Source organism: Fusarium oxysporum, chromosome IX, assembly GCF_013085055.1.
Source record: "Fusarium oxysporum Fo47 chromosome IX, complete sequence".
Taxonomy (NCBI): domain Eukaryota; kingdom Fungi; phylum Ascomycota; class Sordariomycetes; order Hypocreales; family Nectriaceae; genus Fusarium; species Fusarium oxysporum.
The window spans coordinates 2,670,463-2,692,627 of record NC_072848.1 but is presented as its reverse complement, the minus strand read 5'-3'; the positions used below and the strand labels follow the sequence as shown (position 1 = coordinate 2,692,627).

Genomic DNA, 22,165 nt, shown 5'->3' with positions numbered 1-22,165 from the left:
CAGTCATCAAAATGAAGTTCAGCGTTTCTCTCCTCACTCTCATCCCAGCCGTCTTCGCCCTCCCTACAGGCGAAGATGCTGCTGTCTCAAAGCGCCAGAGCGCCAACACCGTGACGGATCAACTCCTCTTCAGCGTCACTCTACCAACATTCACCGCTCGTCGCAACGCCCGTGACCCTCCTACCCTTGACTGGACTTCTGATGGCTGCACTTCTTCCCCCGACAACCCTTTCGGCTTCCCCTTCGTACCTGCTTGCAACCGCCACGACTTTGGATATAACAACTATCGCAAGCAGAGCCGTTTCACTGTTAGCGCCAAGGCTCGCATTGATAGCAACTTCAAGACCGAGTAAGTCCCTCCATTGTGCATCGAGAAAGAAACGGGTCTAATTGTGAATAGCTTGTACTACCAATGCACCTCTTCAAGTGCTGCTGGTGCATGCCGTGCTCTGGCTGATGTTTACTACGCTGCTGTTCGTGCTTTCGGTGGTGGTGATGCTACTCCCGGCAAGAGAGATGAGGATCTTGTTAAGGAGTATGAGGAGAAGGTTGCGATTTACAACAAGGCTGTTGAAGAAGCACAGGCGAAGGGCGAGCTGCCTCGTCTTGACTAAGAGTCAGAGACTTATTCTGGATACTGGTACATAGTTAAAATATCGAGAACATATTTATGACCTATCACAAATGCTGCCTCGACTGTTACTCTTTGCATCCTTGCTGGGTTTCGAACTGATATGACAAACAAAAGCGGAGATTATCCTTATTACTAACTAAACTTGATTCTCCGTCCTTGAATGCAGCGATCTTCAAGGGACCTTGTGTGCTCGACATACTATTGATCCCCTCTCCAACGAGATTGTCCTAAACATTGACCGCATACAAAGAGAGCTCCTCCTCCAGCAACCCAGCATCTCCTTCTTCCCATGGATGTTCCAACTCCAATCGTCTGATCATGTCCGCATACTTCTCGCTCCTTGGCTTGATGTCATATGGGAAGTCACGAATATGACCAATCATGCCTGGCGTGATACTTATCTCAGGTTCAATTCCATTGCCACGCCCATCGACAGCCTTCTTTATCTCAAAGGCAGCGAGGAGACGTGAAATACTGATAAACAGACTGTCATCGGCGAGGAATCTTCCGGGACAAACTCTGCGACCGAACCCAAATGAGGCAAAATTGGGATGCGGTTCATTTCGTGGTTCCAGATATCTGTCCGGATCAAAAGAAGATGGGTCTGAATAGATCGCTGGATCATGGAGGAACCACCATACCGCTGGCAGGAAAGATGCACCTTTGGGGATGACGAAGCCCTTATATTGTATATCCTCGTCGGCTGTATGAGCGACTCCCATTGGGGCTACCGGGATCCATCGGAGTGTTTCCTTGACCAAGGCATCGATGTAAGGAAGATTATCGCGGTCTTCGAACTGGGGAAGTCTATCGGCCCCAACAATGGAATCTATCTCTTGCTGTGCCTTCCTCCGAACATCTGGGAACAGCAACATAGCCAGCACAAAACCACGGATGGACGAAACAGTGGTATCAGCGCCTCCAGCGTACATGGCAGCGGCGGTTTGCTTAATGGCAGCCTCGCTCTCTGTATCCAGACCTTCATCATATTGCTTAATGAGCGAAGAGACATATGATGGCCGATGAGATTGCTTTGCCATTTTCTTCCGAACAAAGTGATACGGTACGTCAACTACCATGCGCATATTGGCGTTCCAGTCTCTGGCTATGCGCTTGAAGGACATTCCTGGTAGGGTTTCTGGGAAATGCCGAAGGATCGGCAGGACATCAACCGGCCAACTCATAGGGACGAATGCGAGTGAGAAATTATGCATCATATGCTCTATTAACAGCGCCAAAGGGTCGGCTTTATGCGGCTCGAGATTGTAGCCATATGTTATTTTCAGAATTATAGCGCTTGCTTCGCTGAAACAGGGAAGTCAGCAAGAGACTGCTGATGGGGAAGTACAAGCACTCACGTTTTTATATGTGTAGACAACTTCTCAGGGCTCTCCAAGATCCGCAATAGGAGCCGACGTGATTCCACGTCTTGAACGTCCCGAAATCGCGATGCTGCTGTTTTAGTGCCCAATTGCTGATGAACGAATTTTCTATGTTGTTTTAATAGTTTCCCGTATGGCTTGAAGCTTAGAATCTGGTTATAGCCGCACATTTCATTCCCGAAGATAAACTGTGGTCGTCCGGATGTCTTGATTGATGTTTTCTCTAGGATAGCGTTCGCAGCGTCACGATCGTGGAGTATAATGAGGGATTGACCGAAGATGGAGACATGGCTGATTGGGCCGTACAGGTCTTTGAACTTAATCCAATGTTTGTATTCTGGGGTTGTCCCATCTGGCATGTCTCTGATATTGCCTAGGACGGGGAGGGGCTTGGGACCAGGAGGGAGATTCTTGCGAGGTCTGGTCCGAATGTAGATTATTGCGAGAACAACCCCTATAACAATAAAGATTGCAGGCAACATGGTGAAGTTTATTGGCTCTGGTTAATGCAATGAGATTGAATGAGATACCAGAGAGCTCTTGACGTCGGTTTCAAGACCATGAACGTAAGAGAGAGATCTGTAGATATACACGTATGCCTATGAGCCAAAAGCAATTCTATGTCACGTTGCTTCAGGACACATTATGGCCAAACTCACGTGTGCCAAACCACGACGAGACCATGCCCTTGTCACATCTCTGCATGAGGTTTGGGAGGGTATAAAGCCACGTCTTGATCTCCCTTAGCATACCTGATGAGGGGAATCATACATAGAATAGAGGGTCGCATTACTACTGGAGTTTGAAGCTTGGTGCATTAAATACCAGTTGTCATGCATATCACGCATGAGCTGCAAAGATGAGTTGAAGAGACAAGAGAGTACTATGCACGACCATGGACCATGCACTTAGATCATATGTGAGAGTATGCGCGATTACGTTAGTCTTCCGTGTCGCATTGGGTGCAAGTTGGGTCCCACTCGGCGGCAATAACGCTAGCATTTGAAAATCAGAGAGGATGTATTGAGCTCTTGAACGTGACTGGGTGGCTGCAAGAGACATGTTTCCATTTTTTGTGCTGCATGCATATCACAAACACAAATTCGGATCTAAACCAATCCATACACTTCTAAATATCATATCATATGTACGTATATCAATGATAGACCGATGGTGCAATACCCGTATATGCATGTGCTGGTCGACGAGGAGACTCAATGGGAAGTAATTGGAGACACAACGACATGTCTTATCATCAGACAGACCGGCAGGGAATCCTATACTTTGTAACTCATGACTGTTCTATGCTAAGCAAGCCATAGCCCTTATGAAGCAGGTTGTAAGAACTTCCATATCCTTCTCACTGTTGCGAATATCTACTACATAATTCATAATAGTAGTGACATTTGTAATACATATCAACTGTTGCCATAATAAACGCTGATTCCTGACGGCTCGGGCCGCTGGGCTCTTCCTCCGCTGACCCGGAATATGTGAATAGCCCCATTCTGTGCCACTTATGTGCATCCATCGACATATATCACCTTCCCCGCTGAACCCCTCTTCCGTGTGTGCGATAGGGAAATGGGTTGCCCACTGTCAGGTGAAGCTACTGGGGCGCTGCGGTGGTGCGGTTCAGTGTTATTGCCTGCAGAGGAAAATAGCCAATGGGGCTAATATGATGTCAGGACTTTCAACGTCGCTCATCACACACAGTATGTTATGCAAGTTACAGTGCCAGAAAACTACAGTTACAACTCGCAATCAGTGAGCTTTTGCCAACATAGTCACCATCTGGTTCAGGCACCAGAGCATCAGCGTCAGCCATTGTCAAAGCGGCGGCTTTCTGAGTCACCTGGGCCTCTAAGTCACTTCTAAATATACCGGAGGTCTTGTAACCGCCAAGATCAGAGAATTGGACGGTGCATCTGATGGTTCCAGAGCAAATAGCAATAGTTGCGTCCGATGCTAACCATACCATCTTAAGAAGAGATAGAAAATACATATAGTTCTAGATGGAAAATTATATTGTTCTTTTACTTTATATAGATGATTTCCAATTGCAAGAAAACTGATCAACTAGATGATAATTAGACACAGGTTGTTTCAATGGAGCTTGAGGGCTTCCGTGGTAAACAGCTAGTCGATGAGCATCCCACTCTGCCCTCGATTCGAGTCGATTAACGTATTATCACAATCCTCCATGTCTCCCAATGGCGGCAGGTGTAAGATTACATGGACGGGCTCTGTACTATAATGATGGGCGATCAATATTATTTTACAGACCGTAGTAGTTCTTGCTGTTGTTCATGTGGCAAGTTGCCAAGGAGAAGAGCTATAAACACAGTGATGATAACAGATTTTGAAACAAGAGTTGTTATAATTCTTACTTAGACTCAATCCATATCTTTCACCATTCTCTAAAGCTTTAAACTAACACCAACATCCATTTCCCCGAATCCACATTGATCTTAGCTACCCTACGCCTTACCCTTACCATGACTCGTCCGTTCTAAAGCCGGGCCAATCATTCAGCACTTAAACCCGTAACCCCGCTCAGCCAACCAACCATGACTCGCAATGATATCAGACACTAATCTCAAACAAGTAACTAGATTGCCCATTCTCAAGCGGGGCTTGAATTGCGGAGGCTTGGCCGGACATTCACCTTGTTCCCCGCGCAATCTCCCTTATCTGCCTCCGGATCGCTGGGCCCGTGACTTGTTTCAGGCCTTGGCATATCTCAACAACGTTAATACCAACGACCAGCGAATCCCCAACTTTACCCTCCAACTATCAAACCCCGAATACAATTATCGACAATGCCAAAGACTCGCGTTCGTGTAGTAGAGGGCTCATGCTGGCCCTGCAAAAAGCGCAGAATTAAATGCGATCTCGCAAAACCAACCTGTTCGCGCTGCGCCAAAGTCGGAGCTGCATGTGATTATAACGAACGGCTCATTCGCTGGAGTACACGGCCTGCTGTTACGGTCCCGGCGATATATCAGATTACCACGCGCGATGAGCAACTCGCTGCGTCACTAGCAGTATACGAGAAGCGCTCGTTGGATTACTTTCACGGAAGGTTCTGGCCTTTGTTGACGACTGCTTCGAAACCTTGTGCGCCACCTACTTTTGTTGCGCTGCAGCATCGTGTTGTGTTACTTGCGACGTGTGTTCTTGCTGATTCGCATCGGTGGTTGCAGGATGGACGGAACAGTCGGAGTATTTTGAACGTGAAGAGGATGGAATGCTTGGCTGCGCTGAGAGAAGAGGTCGATGGATGTTGTTCGAAAGAAGATGGTCCTTTGCAGACGTTGCTATTTGCGGTGCTGTTACTCTACTTCCATGATGGATTCCTCGAATGCGCGCAATCATCAGCATCGACGTCAAGTCACAGAGACGGAGTCTTGGCCATCGTCAACCAACTCGGCGGCATGACCACTGTACTAGGTACAGGCCAGGATCCGCTTCATATGATGCTATCAGAATTTGCGACGACAGATCTCACAAGCGCTATGCTTACAGGAAAACCACCATCATTCCCGCCGGCGATCTGGGAGGTCGTTGACCGAGGACCTGTTTGGTGGGGACGAGATACACAAGGTTATTGCTCCTTGTCAACGGTCTTTCAGCAAATTTCGAGTATGGCGTTTTATCTTGATGCGACGACACGGATGGTCGAAGAGTTCTCGATTGAGAGGATACGCATCTTCGAAGCGGCTTTGAGGCCGACATATGCTTCATTGGCTATTGAAGATTTGACGTCGCCTCGTTCATCACCTGTTAATACACCGTCAACCGAATGCGACACAGAATCAGCACAAGCCTTTAGCCTTGTTCGCATCTTCCAGCATGCCGCACTGATCTACTTGTACCGAGCTGTCTGCGGTCTACCAGCAAACCATGCCCTCGTCCAGCAACATACCCAATCTTGTCTCGACTGTATCTTCAGTATCCAGAAACCGTCGAAAATTCTCAACTGCGCTGTACTACCTATCTGCATAGCAGGAGCGCACTCACAATGCCCAAAGCAACAGCGTCTAGTGCGTGGTCTTGCAGGATTTATTTATGATGAGATACGATTTGCTTCGGTCCATTCAGTCATCGCGGTGTTGGAGGATATTTGGAAACGAGCGCCTGAGGAGGATATGATGTGGAATCAGATGTTTTCGAATTTGAATCCTCAGGCTATTATTCTCTGAGCTCGTCTGTATACTACTGGCGTTGGAGGCGGAGTCTATATAGGAAGCTTGGGTTCATGAAAATCGTCTTCCCGGTGCCGAAATAATAATTCTCTCTTCAATTTGGATTAGAGATCCCATTACCAGTAGTGATAACCCATTGTAGCCTTTTGCCATCATTATTCTTCTTTCCATACCCAAAATGATCGTAGCATGTCCCTCAAAAGTCCCATCTCGATATTTCCCTTGGTCAGGTCATTCCATGACCTCCATGATCCAATCATACCTTATCAATCAACAACAGCTTCACTTCCAACACGCACAACCAATTTCCCTCTCGTCCTCCCCTCCTTCAACCTCGCATACGCCCTCCCCGCATCCTCCAGCCCAAACTCCTCCTCAATAACAGCCTTGATCTTCCCATCCTTCATCCAATCTGCAACCCGCCCAAAGTCCTTCCTGTTCGCCGTCACAGAATGATACTTGAACTTTCTCTTCCCACCACCCAACCATCTCGGTAACAGGTTGATAGTAAGTAGGGATTTGAAGGTCTGAAAGCGTGGTGGTAGACCAACGCAAACATACTGGCCGTCGGGTTTGAGATACTGATGGGACTGCCAGTAGAGATCTGGATCGTTGAAGACCGTGTCGAGAATGAAGTCAAACTTATCCTCCTTCTTCTTCAGCACTTCAATCGGATCTTCAGACTGGTAATCAATAGTCTCATCAGCACCAAGGCTTCGACAGAACTCGGCATTCGAAGCGGAGCAAGTGACCGTGACATGGGAACACCCCAAAGCTTTGGCAACTTGAATCGCAAAAACTCCAACACCTCCACTGCCACCATTAATAAACACCCTATCCCCCTCTTTCACAAATGGCGACATGCACTGCAAAGCCGTTGTGCCACATATCCCCAAACAAGCTGCATCTCTAAGCTCAACACCATCTGGCAACGGTGCCATTCCCTTGCTCCCAACAACAACATACTCTGCAAGAGTTCCACCAGTTGGTAGCTCTGTTCTTCCAAATACCTTCTGACCGGACTGAAACTCATCCAGTGTCGTGGAGACTATGGTGCCGGAGAAGTCAAGACCTGGCGTGACGGGTTTGGAGAACATGAAGTTAGTGAGAGGCATCTCAGCGACTTTGTAGTCGAGATGATTGACCGATGCGTATGCGACCCTGACAAGGGTTTTTCCTTTAGGAAGCGATGAAGCATTCTTGGGGAGCTTCGCGTCGGCGATGAGGGTTAAGTTCTTGTCGATGCCGCCTTTGATTGAGCGCCATTGTGTGGCGCACATGGTGAGAGGGAGCGTGCTATTCGATGCCATAGCTGCAATTTCTAGACTGACTCTTGGTAAGTATGATAATTATGGGCCACGATCTAAGATTGCATCAGTGCCGTTAGCGAGACTTTATAGAGTTGCTGGTCTTTGGGGTTATGGCTGACGACAACGTGTTGGTGGCACATGATCAGGTGCTGTCATCTTGGCTAAGGTGGTCTGATTGGCGGCCTACCAATACAGACCGAGATGTCAGATTCCGTGCCATTAGGTGTTCTGTTAAGCTTAAATCATTGGCAGTAGTCATATCTGACTTGTGCTCGCGGCCGTCATCAGGAATGCCCTGATAGGCCTGGTCTCATGATTTCTCGCCCTCATTCAAGAGGGTTGTGATTCATGGGGCAGATCGGACCCCGCGGCGCTTCAGAGCTTGGTCATCCGTGGGCTGATGAGAGCGGAATACATGGTGAGACTTATAATCCGACGGCGTAATAAAGGCTTCGTGATCGCAAATGTTTTACTGACCGTTATCTTGCATATTGTTGCCGTCGGGCGAGTTCGAAGAATGCGTAGACTTTTAGGCATGTTAGTCAAACGGAGTCACTTATGTAGGGAAAAGGAAGTCTAGAATCAATGATCGTGTATTCATTGTTAAAGTTGAAGAAGAATGAAGCAAAGTCTATAAGAAACCATCTCCTCCAAATGGGGACAGAGATGGTTGTTTTGGGAGTTGAAGACTATCCAGCTGCCTTTCAAGCCAGCTCCCAGAGCAAGTCATTATCCATCTAGGCAACGACACTGCCAATACCAGAAATCAATCTAGCTCTAAGGATAGTGAGTATATCCATCCTCACCAGGCTGGATAGTGCCGTTAGTAATAGCCGCAGCATGGCCACGCGCCATGTAACCAGCAGCAGGGTAGTATTGTCCAAGCCAAGGGTAGATCTCCTTAGCACCAGGCTTGTTCCTCCAATCACGCATCAGCTCACAGACAATGGAGAACAAGCTCACAACCTGAACACCAGCATCGCGCATGCGATCGTTGGAAATATCACGGATAAGAGGGGTTGTAGTGCCGGATGCTTCCATGTTGGCCCAGACGGAGTAACCCGCATCACGGAGGGAGAGAGCGAGGAAGGTGGTGCAGACGTCGGTGGTGATGCCAGCGAGGATAACCTGGGACTTGTTGGTGGCCTTGACGGCGTCGCGGAACTCTTCACTGTCCCAGGCGTTGACTTGGCCTTGGCGTTGGACGAGAGGGGCCTTGGGGTACATTTCGCGGATCTCTCGCATGAGAGGACCGTTGGGGCCTGAGTCGTCAGTAAGAATCTTTGAGATAAGACAGGGTTGAGGGCTTACCCTGATCGGCGGAGGTAGTCAGGATAACAGGCATGTCGAAAGCCTGACCAAGAGCAGCGTGAGCCATAGACTGGTGATGATACAGAGTAGGATCCCAATCTCTGGTCAATTGGTAAAGGCCTTCCTGGATATCGACCACGAGGAGAACCTAAAACTGTTAGCATCATGAAGTAACAGATGGTGCCGGATAACTCACGGCATCGTTCTTGTCAAGGCGCTCATACTTGTAACCGCTCTTAGCAAGAGCAGAAACAGAGAGGACGCCAGCGGCGATAATGGCACTGAACTTCATTGTCGAAAGCCTTGGGTTGCTGGTTGGTACTGGAGCTGTGAGATGGCTGTTGAACCTGACGAACTTCCTCTAACTCGGGTTGATATCCAGCTATATATACTCAAGAACTCAACCTCAAATACTTCACATGCACGTTCTGAATTCTGCATACTGCAATCTTTGCATGCTGTAAGATCCTGGAGTGAAAGGCCCTTGATTCCAACGCCAATCCATGCCCAAATGCACAGTCGGAAATGAAGTCCGCCTCAGTCGGCCGAAGCTATCCTCACGCATATTGGCCCAAGCCACCACGGCGCCACGAGAAGCAATACGAATATGCATAAGGTCGGCCCGCTGCAAGACCCAGTTGAAGGTGTACCGTAAGCCTTTGGCGCGGGTTTGTCATCATGCAGTCCCCGCTTCACGCAGGGTTTAGTAAGCTGTAGTCACCATCTTTCTCAGCAAAACACCCCAGTTCGAATGTTACGGCGATGTGAAAAGATGGAGATCTACCGACGGTTAGTGTCTAGTCGGGGATTTATTGACCGTTGAGTTGAGGTTATTTTTTCGTGGCTTGATGATGTTATCGTTGCGGGTCGGCACTGATGCCAGACCCTTGGTGAGCTGGACAGGGATCCCGATGTCCCGATTGGCGGATTGAAGCGATGGCACTTTTTGAAGGCCTCGGTGAGAAACTACTCACTGACGCATGCTTTGATAATACTCTTTGTCCAATGCAAGTTGCAGTTGAGTGTCAATTGCCCCTCTTCTGAGTCAGTAGTGTAATGGTTAGGCGGGGAAGATATTGTCATGGATGAGGACCCTTAGGCCCTTCTTATCGATACAAGATGATATTATGCATGTGTTGTGCAGCACTCGGACATTTCGGACCACGTTAGACCTTGAAGGACAAGTCCTCCAGTGACATTATTTTGTTGCGTGACAAATACTGAAGAGGGTTCACGTTACATCACCGTTCTGTGTAACCCGACGATATAGCGACAAATCCCAGTGATTTGGAATGCTTAGATATGACGAATAAGCTGTAGGATAGGAATGTTCGCTTTAGCCTGCTACCTGAACATTCAAAAGATCTATGTATATGCGTTCTCCAATATTGTTGTCAACATCATCATATATATAGTGATATGTAACTTTAGCATCTGGCCTTTCCAGTGTTGTAAACAAATCGCATAAAGAGAACACATCTTCTCTTGAATAGATATGTATGCTCTCCGTGGTCTACAGTAGGGTAGGAGGTCGATTCCAAGGAAGATTATTGCGTTGCGAATCAACAAAATGGATATCGACAAGACAGTCAGACTTGGCTCAAATACTTGGAGAAACTTGATGTCTACATTGACGAATTCTTGAGCTATCCGAAGAAATTGCTCCTAGGGTTAAAGTTGTCTGTTGTATAGAAAACATGCATGCCCGAAATGATAGTGTCGAAGTTTGAATCTAGCCCCGAGATAGTAGCCTAGATCTAGAGCGGTTAACGTACTTAATAAACCTTTCAAATAGTGACTTGTTCAATATGTGCTCTTATTTGACATTCTTGAATCCTCCAAAGGCTCTTGAGGGCCTGAAGTCCTTTCCTCAAGAGCTGTACACGACCTGGTGACAATTTCGCTTGTGCCTTCTATCAGTTGTTTAATTCCCCTTCGCTTGCCACCGCCCTCATAAATTCTTAATCGAGGGTTAATGTTTTAAGTATAAAGTGTGAGCATCCTGCATTGATATAGAAAGAGTCTAGAACTTGCTTAATAGAGGATCTCTTTGTGCCTAGATTCTGGGGAAAAAACCCTTTTTGCTAATTTAAGAAGGACTAATAAGCCTGAGGAAGTAAGAATATAAAATTAGTCCCAAGTTGTGGCACGTAATGATTTTATCTCGTATTTTGCTATTGTGAATCTCACCAAACAGAACTTGTTCCAAATGGTAGGCAAGAGTACAAGTTCTACCGACACCTATTTCATTAACATTAGGTTGGCTCTTCTCGCCTTCCGTCCTCGCGGGTATCCTATGCATCATTGACTGGATTAGTTGAAGCCCTCGGGCCAGAACTCTTCAAGCCACTCATAAGGATCCTCGGGCTCATACGCATTCGTAATCTTGCCCTTGAACTTTGTAATGTTATCCCTTGTCTCGTTATACAAAGCATACTTCTCATCGGGCCCGTTTCCGATATAGTATGGAACAGTCTGCACGTTGTTGCCGATTTCCTTGTCAACAATGCTGGTGACGTTGTCGATTTGAGCATTCTTCAGACGGAACTCATCACCGTAGTTGGGGTTGATCTAAAACTGTTAGAAACATTCGAGGTTCATGGTGGAAGTGATTCTTACGATGCCCATTCTGAGACCGTCAACGGCAATGACGTTCTGAATCGTGGCGTTGCGCTTGGCTTGGTTGAGACAGTTGCCGCAAGACTGGTAGAAGGTTCCGAAACCCTCAGCGTAGAAGCCGGTGATGTTGTACTTGCCACCAAGCGAGTTGTCTTGGAAGATCTGCGAATCATTAGAACATCAGCGTTCTCGCTATACTTCTTGCATACCTTATCTGTTGCGCTTCGGGCTCCACCGCCAATGACTCTCAACTGGGTGTTCAGGCCCTTGGACGTGAGAGCATCTTCACAAACGTCCTCCCACCAAACTGCACAAGTTAGTAGAAGCCCCAAAGACAAATAAAGCTGCTCACCATTCTCAACCCAGGCATCACCCAAAGCATGGATACCCTCAGCCTGGTTCTTTCCAATGATGACATTTCGAATAGTCGAACCAGGCAATAAGTTGAACACAGCATCAGCATCAGTGCCCTCAGCTTGTTCATTACAGCTTCCCTCAGGTCGTTCATAGCGCTTCATCTTGCCATCGAAGACCTCGCCAGGCATGATGTACTTGGCATTCTTTAGGACGACTGTCTCCTTGGCGACGGGGAACTTGGTAATGGGGAAGGGGAAGCGTGGTGGTGGCCTCTGGCTGAGATCTCCTTGGGTGGCGTCGGTGTCACCTTGCTTGCCATCGCCGGTCTTGGACTGACGGGTGTCAATGACGGCGGCTTGGGCGACGGGGAGGAGAGATAGGAGTAGTGAGGCCTTCATGATGGATTCGAGATGCGACTTCAGTCCTGGTAAGGGTCAAAGGCAAGAGTACAAGCTCAAAACGTATTGGCAAGAGATGAGATAGGTAGAGAATAGGATGAAATTGCTGCTTATATATGTTTTTGGCTGATATGGATAATAAGCACTCCATGCTATAACATACCAACCTCAGTTCATCATCAACCAATCAGACTTAGTGTCTGCCATAACATTTCACCGCTTTGTATGGAGCCGATGGCATTAGCCTGGTCCTTCGCTCGGTTCGCTGGGTGCCAAGACTCTAAGTTAACATGTCATGTCAACACCAAGGACATGTTTCCATGAATCATCGTGCAGCAAACATAAGATCTTCTTCTTGGCATCTTTTCCAGATGCTGTAAAATCCGGGGTTGTTAATTTAGGCTTCTTTGAAGGCTTCGTTTGTATCGTAGATTCATGGTCCATCTGTGGGGGAAGGGAAGACGCGGGGTAAGCTTAATCGAACCTCTGGCAGAAGGCGATTTGTGGTTCTATATTCCTCCGTCTGGGGGCCAGCTATTCCACCAGTCACGGACCCGAAATAATAGGCTGGGTCTGATTAACCATAAATTTCGCTCCCGCTTCTTAGTACATGTTAGCTTGGGATACTTGTTGGACAGTCCGGGTTGATTCGATCAAGCATTTGTGGGGGAACTGTGCTCAACCTTGAAAGCTTGCATGTGCGGGGCTGGGATCACCCCCAAACTTCCCCTGAGCGATATTGAACCAGGACAATCACATTATTTGGAGGTTAATAATAAACGGCTCTCAAGACTCCATTAGAAGGACTAATTGGATATCGTCAGCAGTGAGAGGCTCTGCTTCTGCCTTTGTTGCTTGCATGAAGGCAGGGTCTCATCTTGGAGTCTCAAGTTGGCATCTTCATTCAACATCAAATTGGAAACAGAGGTGCTTGGCCTCTCATTTGACCTCACGTATTCAAGTCCTAACAGCTTCGTGACATTGCCCTCAGCAGTTCATCCTCTCTACCAGAGCGTTTAGTGGTCAAGTTACCTGAACTCCAGGCACCATTAGACCGTTCGGGTTTTTGACACCTACTAAGCTCCGTTCTGCTGGTATTCTCGGTCCCAAGTCATTTTTCCATTGACTCTGCACCTTGGGTAGATCTACTGATTGACAGGAGAGGCTGTCAACCGATTGGCCTGGATCACTTTCCCCTCGATAGGTTAGGATTGTCCAGATACGTGAATGGAGTTGACCCCAGGTTTTAATAGTGGGTATACATGCCACAATATCTGTATACCTAGTAGCGGTATTCTAGAAGGAAACGCTCAATTGGCATCCCAGCTAATGAAACTCAGTCGAAGGGACTGTCGGAGCCATGGTAGACGAATTTTGTTTTGTAGTGCAAGGAGCCAAAGCCACATCTTAGACATCAGTGAGGGGAAGGTTTGTAATGCCAATATTTGCTAATTTGTGTTCTCTACCTTGTTTTCGGGCTGGAGATTCTTTCAAAGCTCAGTCCCCTCAGCCTTATCACCGTATCACAGTGGTGTAGGAACTCCATACCTATTCATGCGTAGGTTCTCGCAAATTAGTCACCTATAACTAAAATAAGAGTCGAGCATCTTTAGATTCATTCTGACTTCCTAAGGCCTAGATAATGATCATGGCGGTCATCAAATTGTGTGGCTGTGCTCTCGGTATTTCGGGTGATTGTTGCAGCGGTAGATATCTTTCTTGACCGAAATATATTTGGACAGTAAAAGCGAAACAACCCCCAAAATGTGCAATGGATCAATGATTTAATACGGCAGTACGTCGACAAATGACTCTTTCTACTCCATCGCATGATTCGAGGAACATCTCAAACATTGGGGGAACTGCTGCTCACTCGCCTTTTCCGTACAGATGGAAAAGCCCATGCATGATGGTATTACCGAAGGCTACCTGGTGCCCCCACAATTTACATTCGAAACTTTGGGGTATGTACGATTTTGGTCTCATGATCGAGCTCCGGAGATGGAGTTTATGCATAATTACGTTAAACGTTGAGCTGGGATAATCCATAGGTGTTAGATTTGTGTTCGGCCAGCCGCTCGATGTCAACAGTGAACTCGTGGAATGAGGAGTGAATGCAAGGTTCTATCAGCTGAACGTTCTCTAATGAAGGATCGAATGCTCGAGAGGAATATTTCTTGACCGCCAAGAATTTCCCTTTATCGTTACCCCAGATTAACAAGTCACTGCCGGTAATGACAGTGGATGACAGATCGTCACAATCCGGGGTATTTCCAGATCATCCACCAACCACGGCCTCTCAGCCCAGCCAATTCCACCAATGACAACCATCTATGACATCGATCTTTTCCGATTGCAACATCATCCAGACTTGAATGTTTCACATACCTTCACGATGCAAGGTTCTGTACTCAGACAATGCATTCATACTCCAATAGACGCTGTGAGAGGCTCGTGATGGCATCTCCAGAAAAGGCAATCGAAGCATAGACTCCGGGGTCCGAATTCTGAATTGGGGATTGGTGTCTTGCGTGCTACCAGTAGGAATAGTTGTGTTTGAAGTTTAATGAGAGTGATGAAATTCTATAAAGACCTCTTGAGAAGTCGAGATAATAATATCTAAATTATTGAAACCATCCGACTTCGGCTTTCCCATAAGTGACTATCCTGACTTACACAAGACTTCGGAAACAACCAGCATCATGAAGTTCACTTCAGCCATCACTACCCTCTTTGCCACCTTGGCAGTTGCTTCTCCACTTGAGAGCCGCGATGCCCTCCTCAAGCGCCAAGCTGCAGAGCCTTGCACCGTCGGATACTGCACCCAGAACGGCGGAACCACTGGCGGTGCCAAGGGCTCGACTGTCACTGTCACTACAGTCGCCGCTCTCATCGAAGCTGCTAAGCGCACCGAACCTCTCACCATTATCGTCTCTGGCAAGTTGACAGGCAGCGATAGAGTTCGACCTGCATCTGACAAGACCATCATTGGTGCTGCCGGAAGCTGTAAGTCAACGCTCCTGCTGTTGGGGTAGTCTGAGCTGATGATTTGTAGCAATCACTGGTGTTGGCTTCTATGTGCGTCGCCAGAAGAACGTTATTCTTCGAAACCTCAAGATCGCCAAGGTTGATGCTTCCAACGGCGATGCTATTGGTATCGATGAGTCTACTAACGTTTGGGTTGATCACTGCGACCTCTCCGGTGATCTGAGTCTTGGAAAGGACGATCTTGATGGTCTTCTTGACATTTCCCATGGTGCTGATTGGATTACTGTCTCCAACACCTACTTCCACGATCACGTAAGTTGACCTCGTTTCTAAGCCAAATATTGTTGTTTGCTGACCCTCGGCTTCAGTGGAAGGGCTCTCTGATCGGCCACTCCGACAGCAACGCCTCAGAGGACAAGGGCAAGCTCCACATCACCTACGCGAACAACTACTGGAAGAACATCAGCAGCCGCCAGCCCCTCATCCGCTTCGCTACCGTCCACATCGTCAACAACTACTGGGACGGCATTCTTCTTTCCGGTGTCAACACCCGCATGGGCGCTCAAGTTCTCGTCCAGAGCTCTGCTTTCGCCAACTCTGTTGAGCGCGCTATTTTCTTTGCTGATTCCAAGGAGACTGGTTATGCTGTTGTTGAGGATGTCAACCTCGGTGGTTCGGTCAACTCTGCTCCTAAGGGCACTCTCACTTCTGCTTCGCTTCCATATAAGGTTACACTTCTGGGATCCGGAAAGGTTGCTTCCACTATTCCTGGCACTGCTGGTCAGAAGCTGTAAGGGGTTCACGAGAGCGCCGGTAACTGGAGGGGGATGTTTGGAGGTTAGCAAGATGCCATGGGCTTGTAAATCGGAGAGACTGAGTATGAAGAACGAATTGAACGATCTGATGGTCATTGCTTCACTATTGCTTCGAATTCTATGACCAGTGATACATATATCTCCAAGGGCCCAATACTGAGTTCAAACACTGTATAATATCCCTTGCACAGGATAGTGATAGAAGATGTAAGATTAATGGTCATGTGTAAAAGCGTTTCATCAAGTTCGAAGAAGAATAAATATCATAGCAAAATCCCTTTGCATCCCAAGCTCATAAGTTCGGGGCTTGAACTTGGTTGACCTGATAATTCCCAACAATGAGATCCCAGTGTCTGACTATGATGATCGGTAACATACCGTAGCTTAACCAACCAGCTTAGGGCCAATGTCATACAGAGAAACATCATCCAGGCCAACAGAGAAAGTGACCTTCTTTCCAGTAGTACATCGAAGCCTCATTGTAATCGTAACATCCTCATCTACGGGCGTGAAATCGACAAAGAGCGGCTTGTATGTACCCAAGTCCGTAAAGTCGAGGCGCCACTGAGACAGGGACGTGCTCTCCTGTAGAGCCTGGATAACGCAGATGGTGCTTTCTTCCTTGACAGGCGCGGGAGTGTTGAAAACGGTAGCATAGGTTGTAAGACGGTAGAGTCGCTCGGTATCGAGACCGTTGACGGTTTGGTTCAGTTGATTGCCGCCGACGGCTTCGGAGTCATCGACATCGTATTGGCTGCTTCTTATTGGTAATGCTCTGGAACGGGTTATCGGGAAGACTTACACGTATTTGTTGCCGGAGCGAGCTCGTTCAGGGTAGTTCTTGATGTCACTGGTTCGAAGACTCCAATCCGTGTTGGGGCTATCCTCAAAGTCGCCGTTCTGGATGTAGTTCGTGACCTCAGGAGCTTCGGAGGTAGTTGTCGCAGCCTCGCTGGTAGCCGCAGAGGTGATAGTAGTGAAACCCGTAGTCGCAGTAGCGGTCCCCGATTCAGTGAAAGTAGTAACGAAAGTAACCGTTGTCTCAATTGCCGAGGTCTCAGTGGCAGTCGCAGAGTCGGTGCTCAAAGTCTCGACGCTCGTAGTTGCTGTGGTCGAGGGCAGACCAGTCGTAGTCGATCGATCGGGGCGGCACAGCGGACGAGCGCTAGCAGGGAGCAGCGCAGCGCCGAGAACAGCGGCGACAGAAATCCAACGCATCCTGAAGATTAAAGAGAGTAATGGTAGCGTTGTCGTATAAACGAGTGTACGAACGGCAAACGTTGAAGAGAGGAAGAAGGTTCTTCTCGAAAAGGAGACTACATTTTAAGAATTGGACCGGACTGAGTTTTAGCTCCGGCCTCCCACATGACGTGAGGCACAGTTGGTTATTTTTGCATGCCAAGGCATTCATTAAGTGAGCAAAGCAAACATTTTGGTGAAGGGTACCTTGCAGACGAAACAATAGTTTCGCGACTCTAGCCAGAAAGATGTTAAGATCTTGTCAACTTGAGTTAGCGTATCGTTGGTTCAGCTGTCATTTGCTGCAGGTGGTCAGCTAAATTCGATAGTTTCACCGGATCTCCAGGGGACAGCTCGACGCTAAGGGCGTAACTGACGGGGGCCTAACCACTTTTAGGGCCTTAGATGCGTCGCTGACGGAGACTTTGATAAGGATCGGCCCCTAAGCTGAAAATTGGGACGATAACCGATAAGATTCACTCAGGGGGTATCTTCAGCTTTTCTGAAATCAACGCTCACCCAGGACTGGCGGTCGATTGAGCCGTTCAGTTTCCCTTTCGCTCTTTCATTCTTTCTTGTAAGCTCTTGCTTCTTCTAAACTTCTAAAAATCCCTTTGGGTTGGCGGTGGAAAATAATGCAGAGATCGGTCCAGAAAGCCATCATTTGGCTGGGAGCCATTTTCATCACCTACCATGTCTTTTCACTTCTGTTTTCCCGACGAGCCTCACAACCTAGTCACTCAGACCCCAATCTACAAAAGGCTCCCGCCAAGCTAAAAGGCGACCCGCTACGAGCTAAAGCGATAGTCCAAGCGTTCAGGTTTTCGTGGAATAAATATGAGGAATTTGCGGCACCTCATGATACGTTGTTGCCAATCAGTAAGACCTTTGAGGATGATCGGTAAGTCCATACCTTCTTAAGGAGCTGTGGGGCAGCTACTGACATGTCATAAGAAATGGCTGGGGCGCGACGGCGGTTGATGGGCTGAGTACAGCCATTATCATGGAGGACGCTGAAATCGTGGATAAGATTCTCAGACAGATCATGCTCACAGACTTTACCGTGACTGTTGTGCCTGATCAACCCATCTCACTTTTCGAAACGACTATTCGTTATCTTGGGGGTCTTTTATCAGGCAAGTATCCAACCTCAATACCAAAACCCCTCCTAACCATATAAATAGCATACGATTTACTATTTGGGTCATACAAACACCTCTGTACAGACATGTACTTGAGAAACAATCTGCTAAAAGCGGCAGTCATTCTTGCAGACAGACTCAGCGTCGCCTTTGACACACCATCCGGCATTCCCGATGATGAGATCATCTTCAATCCTCAGCTCCGTCGCTTCGGCAACATCGACAACTCCATCACTTGTTTCGGGACACTTGTCCTCGAATGGACTCGATTAAGTGATTTGACTGGCAACCAGACATACGCCAAGCTCGCCCAGAGAGCCCAAGATCATTTAATCCATCCCAAGACGAAGCAGAGTTTTACACTTCCGGGTCTGATTGGGACGTACGTCAAGCTCAAAGATGGCTACTTTGGTGATTATCAGGCTGGTTGGGGAGGTGGCTCGGATAGCTACTATGAGTATCTGATCAAGATGTATGCGTACGATTCAGTTGCTTTTGCGGAGTATGGAGATAGCTGGATTCAAGCGGCCGAATCGTCCATGTTGTACCTGGCTTCTTCGCCATCAACAAGACCGGATCTGACGTTCCTGGGAGAAATGCGTGGAAACACCATGATCCCTATCTCAAGTCATCGTAAGTCTTTATCCTCACTGAAGCTATTGTGTAGCAGCCAGTCTAACATTTGCAGTGGCGAGTGTTTGTGGCGGTTCTCTAATCCTCGGTGGGCTACTTCTCCAGAACCAAACATTTGTTGACTTTGGCGTCAAACTCTCGGAGTCATACTATGAAGTCTATCGCCAAAGCCCCAGCGGTATCGGTCCCGAACTCTTCCGCTGGGTCGACGACGGCCGTCAGCCTCTGGCTAAGGCATCATCCAAACGTCTCCCCGCTCCAAAATGGCAATCCTTCTACGAGAAAAGCGGCTACTATCACACAAACGCTGAGTACATCCTTCGCCCCGAGACCATCGAAAGTCTTTACTACGCCTACCGCGCCACCGGTGATCGCAAATACCAAGACTGGGCATGGGAGGCATTTGAGGCATTGAACCGGATGTGTAAGGTTGAGGGAGGATATACCGGATTGAAGAGTGTTATGAAGACGAAGGATGATAAGACGAGGAAGTTTGTTGACAAGATGGAGAGTTTTTGGTTGGCGGAGACGTTGAAGTATTTATATTTGATGTTTGCGGAGGATTCGGAGTTGCAGGTTAGGAGTGATGGGAAGATGAAGTATGTGCTTAACACGGAGGCTCATCCGCTACTTGTACGGGGAAAGTAGTTAACTATTTGAGACAGAAAGAAGAAATGACTGGTCATTCAATTCGAATTATCGCGCAGTGGTGTGCATGCCCGACCCGGTTGAAGCTTTAAACAGTAAAGCCGTCACGATTAACAGATCTTGACAATCACTGCAATGATAAGAAGCAGGAGACATCCAGGACTCTCGTTATCTCTCTGAGGGTCTAGTGTTATATCATGAAGCAAACAGATTATCTGAAAGCACCAAGGTAATCTCATGGATGTAAGTTTTGAATTCCTCGTCGTTAATCTGGCTTATCCTGAAGTCACTCGTATAGTAGCTCGGTATAGCCATGTTGAAGCTACTTATGGGTAGATCCGCCGAGAATAATGGGGGTTTTAAAATATGGAATCAAATCTCACGAGCTTTTCAAGCGTTGCGAAACGCTGTTTGGCTGGCATAATCAGTTTTGACCGGAACAGGACAGAATATCCGCGCCAGTTGAGTAATGCATCCATCGAGCTAATATTCTAGACGAAAGCAAAATCCTCACGCGCCATCTCACCCAGCAATTATGCATATCGCTATGCATACGTATACAAAGCCCTCCCCCGACAAACAGCATCCCCAGCATTGCACATGGCGCATCTGGGGTAAACCGCTCAACTCCCGAGGTCCCCCAATCAACCCGCCAAAAACAATCAACCACCTTACTTATCCAGTAATGATCACCAGCGCACATGATGCCTCGTATCCATCTCGAACCCAAAAACTTGCGATCCAGATAATCTTTTATCCACTACATTTTTGCGCGCGAATGGAAGCTCGGCGTTTATGCGGAGTATAACCTAAAAACATGGCGCGTGTAACGAAACATCTGCAGGGGTCGGTTTGCTACCCCAGAAGGGATGGGAAATGTCGATCCGGGGTAATAACTACCGAATGACGTTGAGAAAAAAACAGTAAACGACCGTGCTATAGTTTGCCAAGAGTCAAAATGGGAATGATTGATGAGAGGTCCGTGGACTAATGGAGGCAATTGAGGACATTGGGTGGAGATCGTGAGGGAGCCAAGTTTGTTCAGTTTGGAAAGATGTGCGGTGTATATAAAGGACGACAGTATCGCGACCATACATCTTAGGAGACATCCCCTACGGCTCTCTCATCTCTGCGCCAGGGCCATTGCCATTCTTCACTATGCTGCCCCGTCTTCAATCCCTCTCCCTAGCTCTCCTCTCCCTCGCCACAGGCATCCACTCCCACGAAGCCCTCTCCTCCCTCAACGTCCGCAACCTCGAGGACATCCGCAGCCACATCACTCTCCCATCCACCTCAAACGGGCACTCCATCACCTGGCGCAGTAGCGATCCCTCCATCATCAGCCACGATGGTCTCGTGAAGCGCCAACCCACTACCTCCGACGTCCTCCTCGTCGCGTCCCTCGAAGTAGACGGCCAATTGCACGAGCGCGAGTTCAACGCTTCTGTTCGTCAGGCCGTTCAGCAAGATCCGTATGAAGCATATGCGTTTTCGTACTTTACGGGTAATTCGAAGCAGGGGGAGAATATTTATTTTGCGGCTAGTAAAGGGAACAATGCATTGGATTGGCAGGAGCTTAATGGCGGACAGCCTGTTATTACGTCGAAGCTTGGAACCAAGGGGTTGAGAGATCCTTTTGTTATTCGATCTGTTGAAGGTGACAAGTTTTTCATGATTGCGACAGATTTGTCTATTGGCAGCGGAACTTCATGGGGCGATGCAGTCCGTAAGGGAAGTTTGTACCTTGAGATCTGGGAGTCGGATGATCTTGTCACATGGTCTGAGCAGCGACACGTCAAGGTTTCTCCCGACAACGCCGGGAATACCTGGGCGCCTGAGGCGTTCTGGGACGATGAGAAGAACTCATACGTTGTCTTCTGGGCATCATCGCTGTACAACACAGCTGATCACTCAGACAACTCTTATCACCGCATGCTCTACTCGCTCACCCGCGACTTCGTCACTTTCTCCAAGGCTGAGATCTGGCAGGACAGCAAGACCTCCCGGATTGACACCACAGTTCTTAAGTCTGGTAATTCATTCTACCGCTTTACAAAGGACGAGGCATCAGCCAGCGGCTGCACAGACATCATCCAAGAGAAGTCCTCCAACCTTCTCGCCCCCGTCGACGGATGGACCGTTCAAGCTACTTGCATTGGCAAAAACGCTGGTCTTCAAGCTGTTGAGGGTCCTACTGCTTTCAAGGGTAACGCTGGTGATGCCAATGGCGAGAAGTTTTATCTTTTTGTGGATGAGTATGGTGGTAAGGGTTATGTGCCTCTTGAGACTAGCAATTTGGATAAGCCGAGCTGGAAGGTCTCAGCGAGCTATAAACTCCCTACGAGCCCGAGGCATGGAACGGTTATTCCTATTACCAAGAAGGAGCATGAGAAGCTGCTGAGTGCTTTTGGTGCTTGATTAGATGATAGCTGAGAGGGAATGACAAGATAGATAGGCAATCCATACTATTTTCAATTGTAG

At 47.9% G+C, this 22,165-nt stretch overlaps 10 protein-coding genes across 10 annotated transcripts; 5 read left to right on the top strand and 5 right to left on the bottom strand.

Moving 5' to 3' along the window:
- Positions 1-11: 11 nt before the first annotated feature.
- FOBCDRAFT_298829 (prokaryotic phospholipase A2-domain-containing protein) lies at positions 12-614 on the top strand (the record flags this gene model as incomplete). The annotated part of the gene is made up of 2 exons (XM_031190595.2): positions 12-349; positions 401-614. 2 exons carry the CDS (start codon positions 12-14, stop codon positions 612-614), a joined length of 552 nt encoding a protein of 183 aa, XP_031034580.1.
- A 247-nt stretch (positions 615-861) lies between these two features.
- FOBCDRAFT_243769 (cytochrome P450) lies at positions 862-2,498 on the bottom strand (the record flags this gene model as incomplete). The annotated part of the gene is made up of 3 exons (XM_059610553.1): positions 862-1,939; positions 1,993-2,124; positions 2,185-2,498. 3 exons carry the CDS (start codon positions 2,496-2,498, stop codon positions 862-864), a joined length of 1,524 nt encoding a protein of 507 aa, XP_059465869.1.
- A 2,340-nt stretch (positions 2,499-4,838) lies between these two features.
- FOBCDRAFT_143761 (fungal-specific transcription factor domain-containing protein) lies at positions 4,839-6,221 on the top strand (the record flags this gene model as incomplete). The annotated part of the gene is made up of 1 exon (XM_031190592.2): positions 4,839-6,221. The coding sequence occupies one exon, from the start codon at positions 4,839-4,841 to the stop codon at positions 6,219-6,221; it is 1,383 nt and encodes a 460-aa protein (XP_031034577.2).
- A 269-nt stretch (positions 6,222-6,490) lies between these two features.
- On the bottom strand, positions 6,491-7,504 carry FOBCDRAFT_145060 (uncharacterized protein; the record flags this gene model as incomplete). The annotated part of the gene is made up of 1 exon (XM_031190591.3): positions 6,491-7,504. One exon carries the CDS (start codon positions 7,502-7,504, stop codon positions 6,491-6,493), a length of 1,014 nt encoding a protein of 337 aa, XP_031034576.3.
- A 745-nt stretch (positions 7,505-8,249) lies between these two features.
- On the bottom strand, positions 8,250-9,184 carry FOBCDRAFT_298826 (Isochorismatase-like protein). The gene is made up of 3 exons (XM_031190590.3): positions 9,042-9,184; positions 8,846-8,993; positions 8,250-8,796 (listed from the first exon to the last, which is right to left on the bottom strand). Exons 1-3 carry the CDS (start codon positions 9,135-9,137, stop codon positions 8,312-8,314), a joined length of 729 nt encoding a protein of 242 aa, XP_031034575.1. The 5' UTR covers positions 9,138-9,184; the 3' UTR covers positions 8,250-8,311.
- Positions 9,185-11,158: 1,974 nt separating this feature from the next.
- FOBCDRAFT_264396 (pectin lyase fold/virulence factor) lies at positions 11,159-12,219 on the bottom strand (the record flags this gene model as incomplete). The annotated part of the gene is made up of 4 exons (XM_031190589.2): positions 11,159-11,416; positions 11,465-11,626; positions 11,674-11,771; positions 11,817-12,219. The coding sequence occupies 4 exons, from the start codon at positions 12,217-12,219 to the stop codon at positions 11,159-11,161; spliced, it is 921 nt and encodes a 306-aa protein (XP_031034574.2).
- A 2,647-nt stretch (positions 12,220-14,866) lies between these two features.
- Positions 14,867-16,001, top strand: FOBCDRAFT_323217 (pectin lyase fold/virulence factor; the record flags this gene model as incomplete). Its single annotated transcript, XM_031190588.3, has 3 exons — positions 14,867-15,225; positions 15,275-15,519; positions 15,576-16,001. The coding sequence occupies exons 1-3, from the start codon at positions 14,922-14,924 to the stop codon at positions 15,999-16,001; spliced, it is 975 nt and encodes a 324-aa protein (XP_031034573.2). The 5' UTR covers positions 14,867-14,921.
- A 221-nt stretch (positions 16,002-16,222) lies between these two features.
- FOBCDRAFT_298820 (uncharacterized protein) lies at positions 16,223-17,254 on the bottom strand. The gene is made up of 2 exons (XM_031190586.3): positions 16,825-17,254; positions 16,223-16,776 (listed from the first exon to the last, which is right to left on the bottom strand). Exons 1-2 carry the CDS (start codon positions 17,238-17,240, stop codon positions 16,407-16,409), a joined length of 786 nt encoding a protein of 261 aa, XP_031034571.2. The 5' UTR covers positions 17,241-17,254; the 3' UTR covers positions 16,223-16,406.
- Positions 17,255-17,896: 642 nt separating this feature from the next.
- Positions 17,897-19,684, top strand: FOBCDRAFT_144490 (glycoside hydrolase; the record flags this gene model as incomplete). Its single annotated transcript, XM_059608187.1, has 4 exons — positions 17,897-18,162; positions 18,216-18,385; positions 18,446-19,036; positions 19,074-19,684. 4 exons carry the CDS (start codon positions 17,897-17,899, stop codon positions 19,682-19,684), a joined length of 1,638 nt encoding a protein of 545 aa, XP_059465868.1.
- A 1,014-nt stretch (positions 19,685-20,698) lies between these two features.
- FOBCDRAFT_231902 (glycosyl hydrolase) lies at positions 20,699-22,164 on the top strand. The gene has a single exon (XM_031190584.3). The coding sequence runs from the start codon at positions 20,843-20,845 to the stop codon at positions 22,100-22,102; it is 1,260 nt and encodes a 419-aa protein (XP_031034569.2). The 5' UTR covers positions 20,699-20,842; the 3' UTR covers positions 22,103-22,164.
- The last annotated feature ends 1 nt before the right edge of the window (position 22,165 follows it).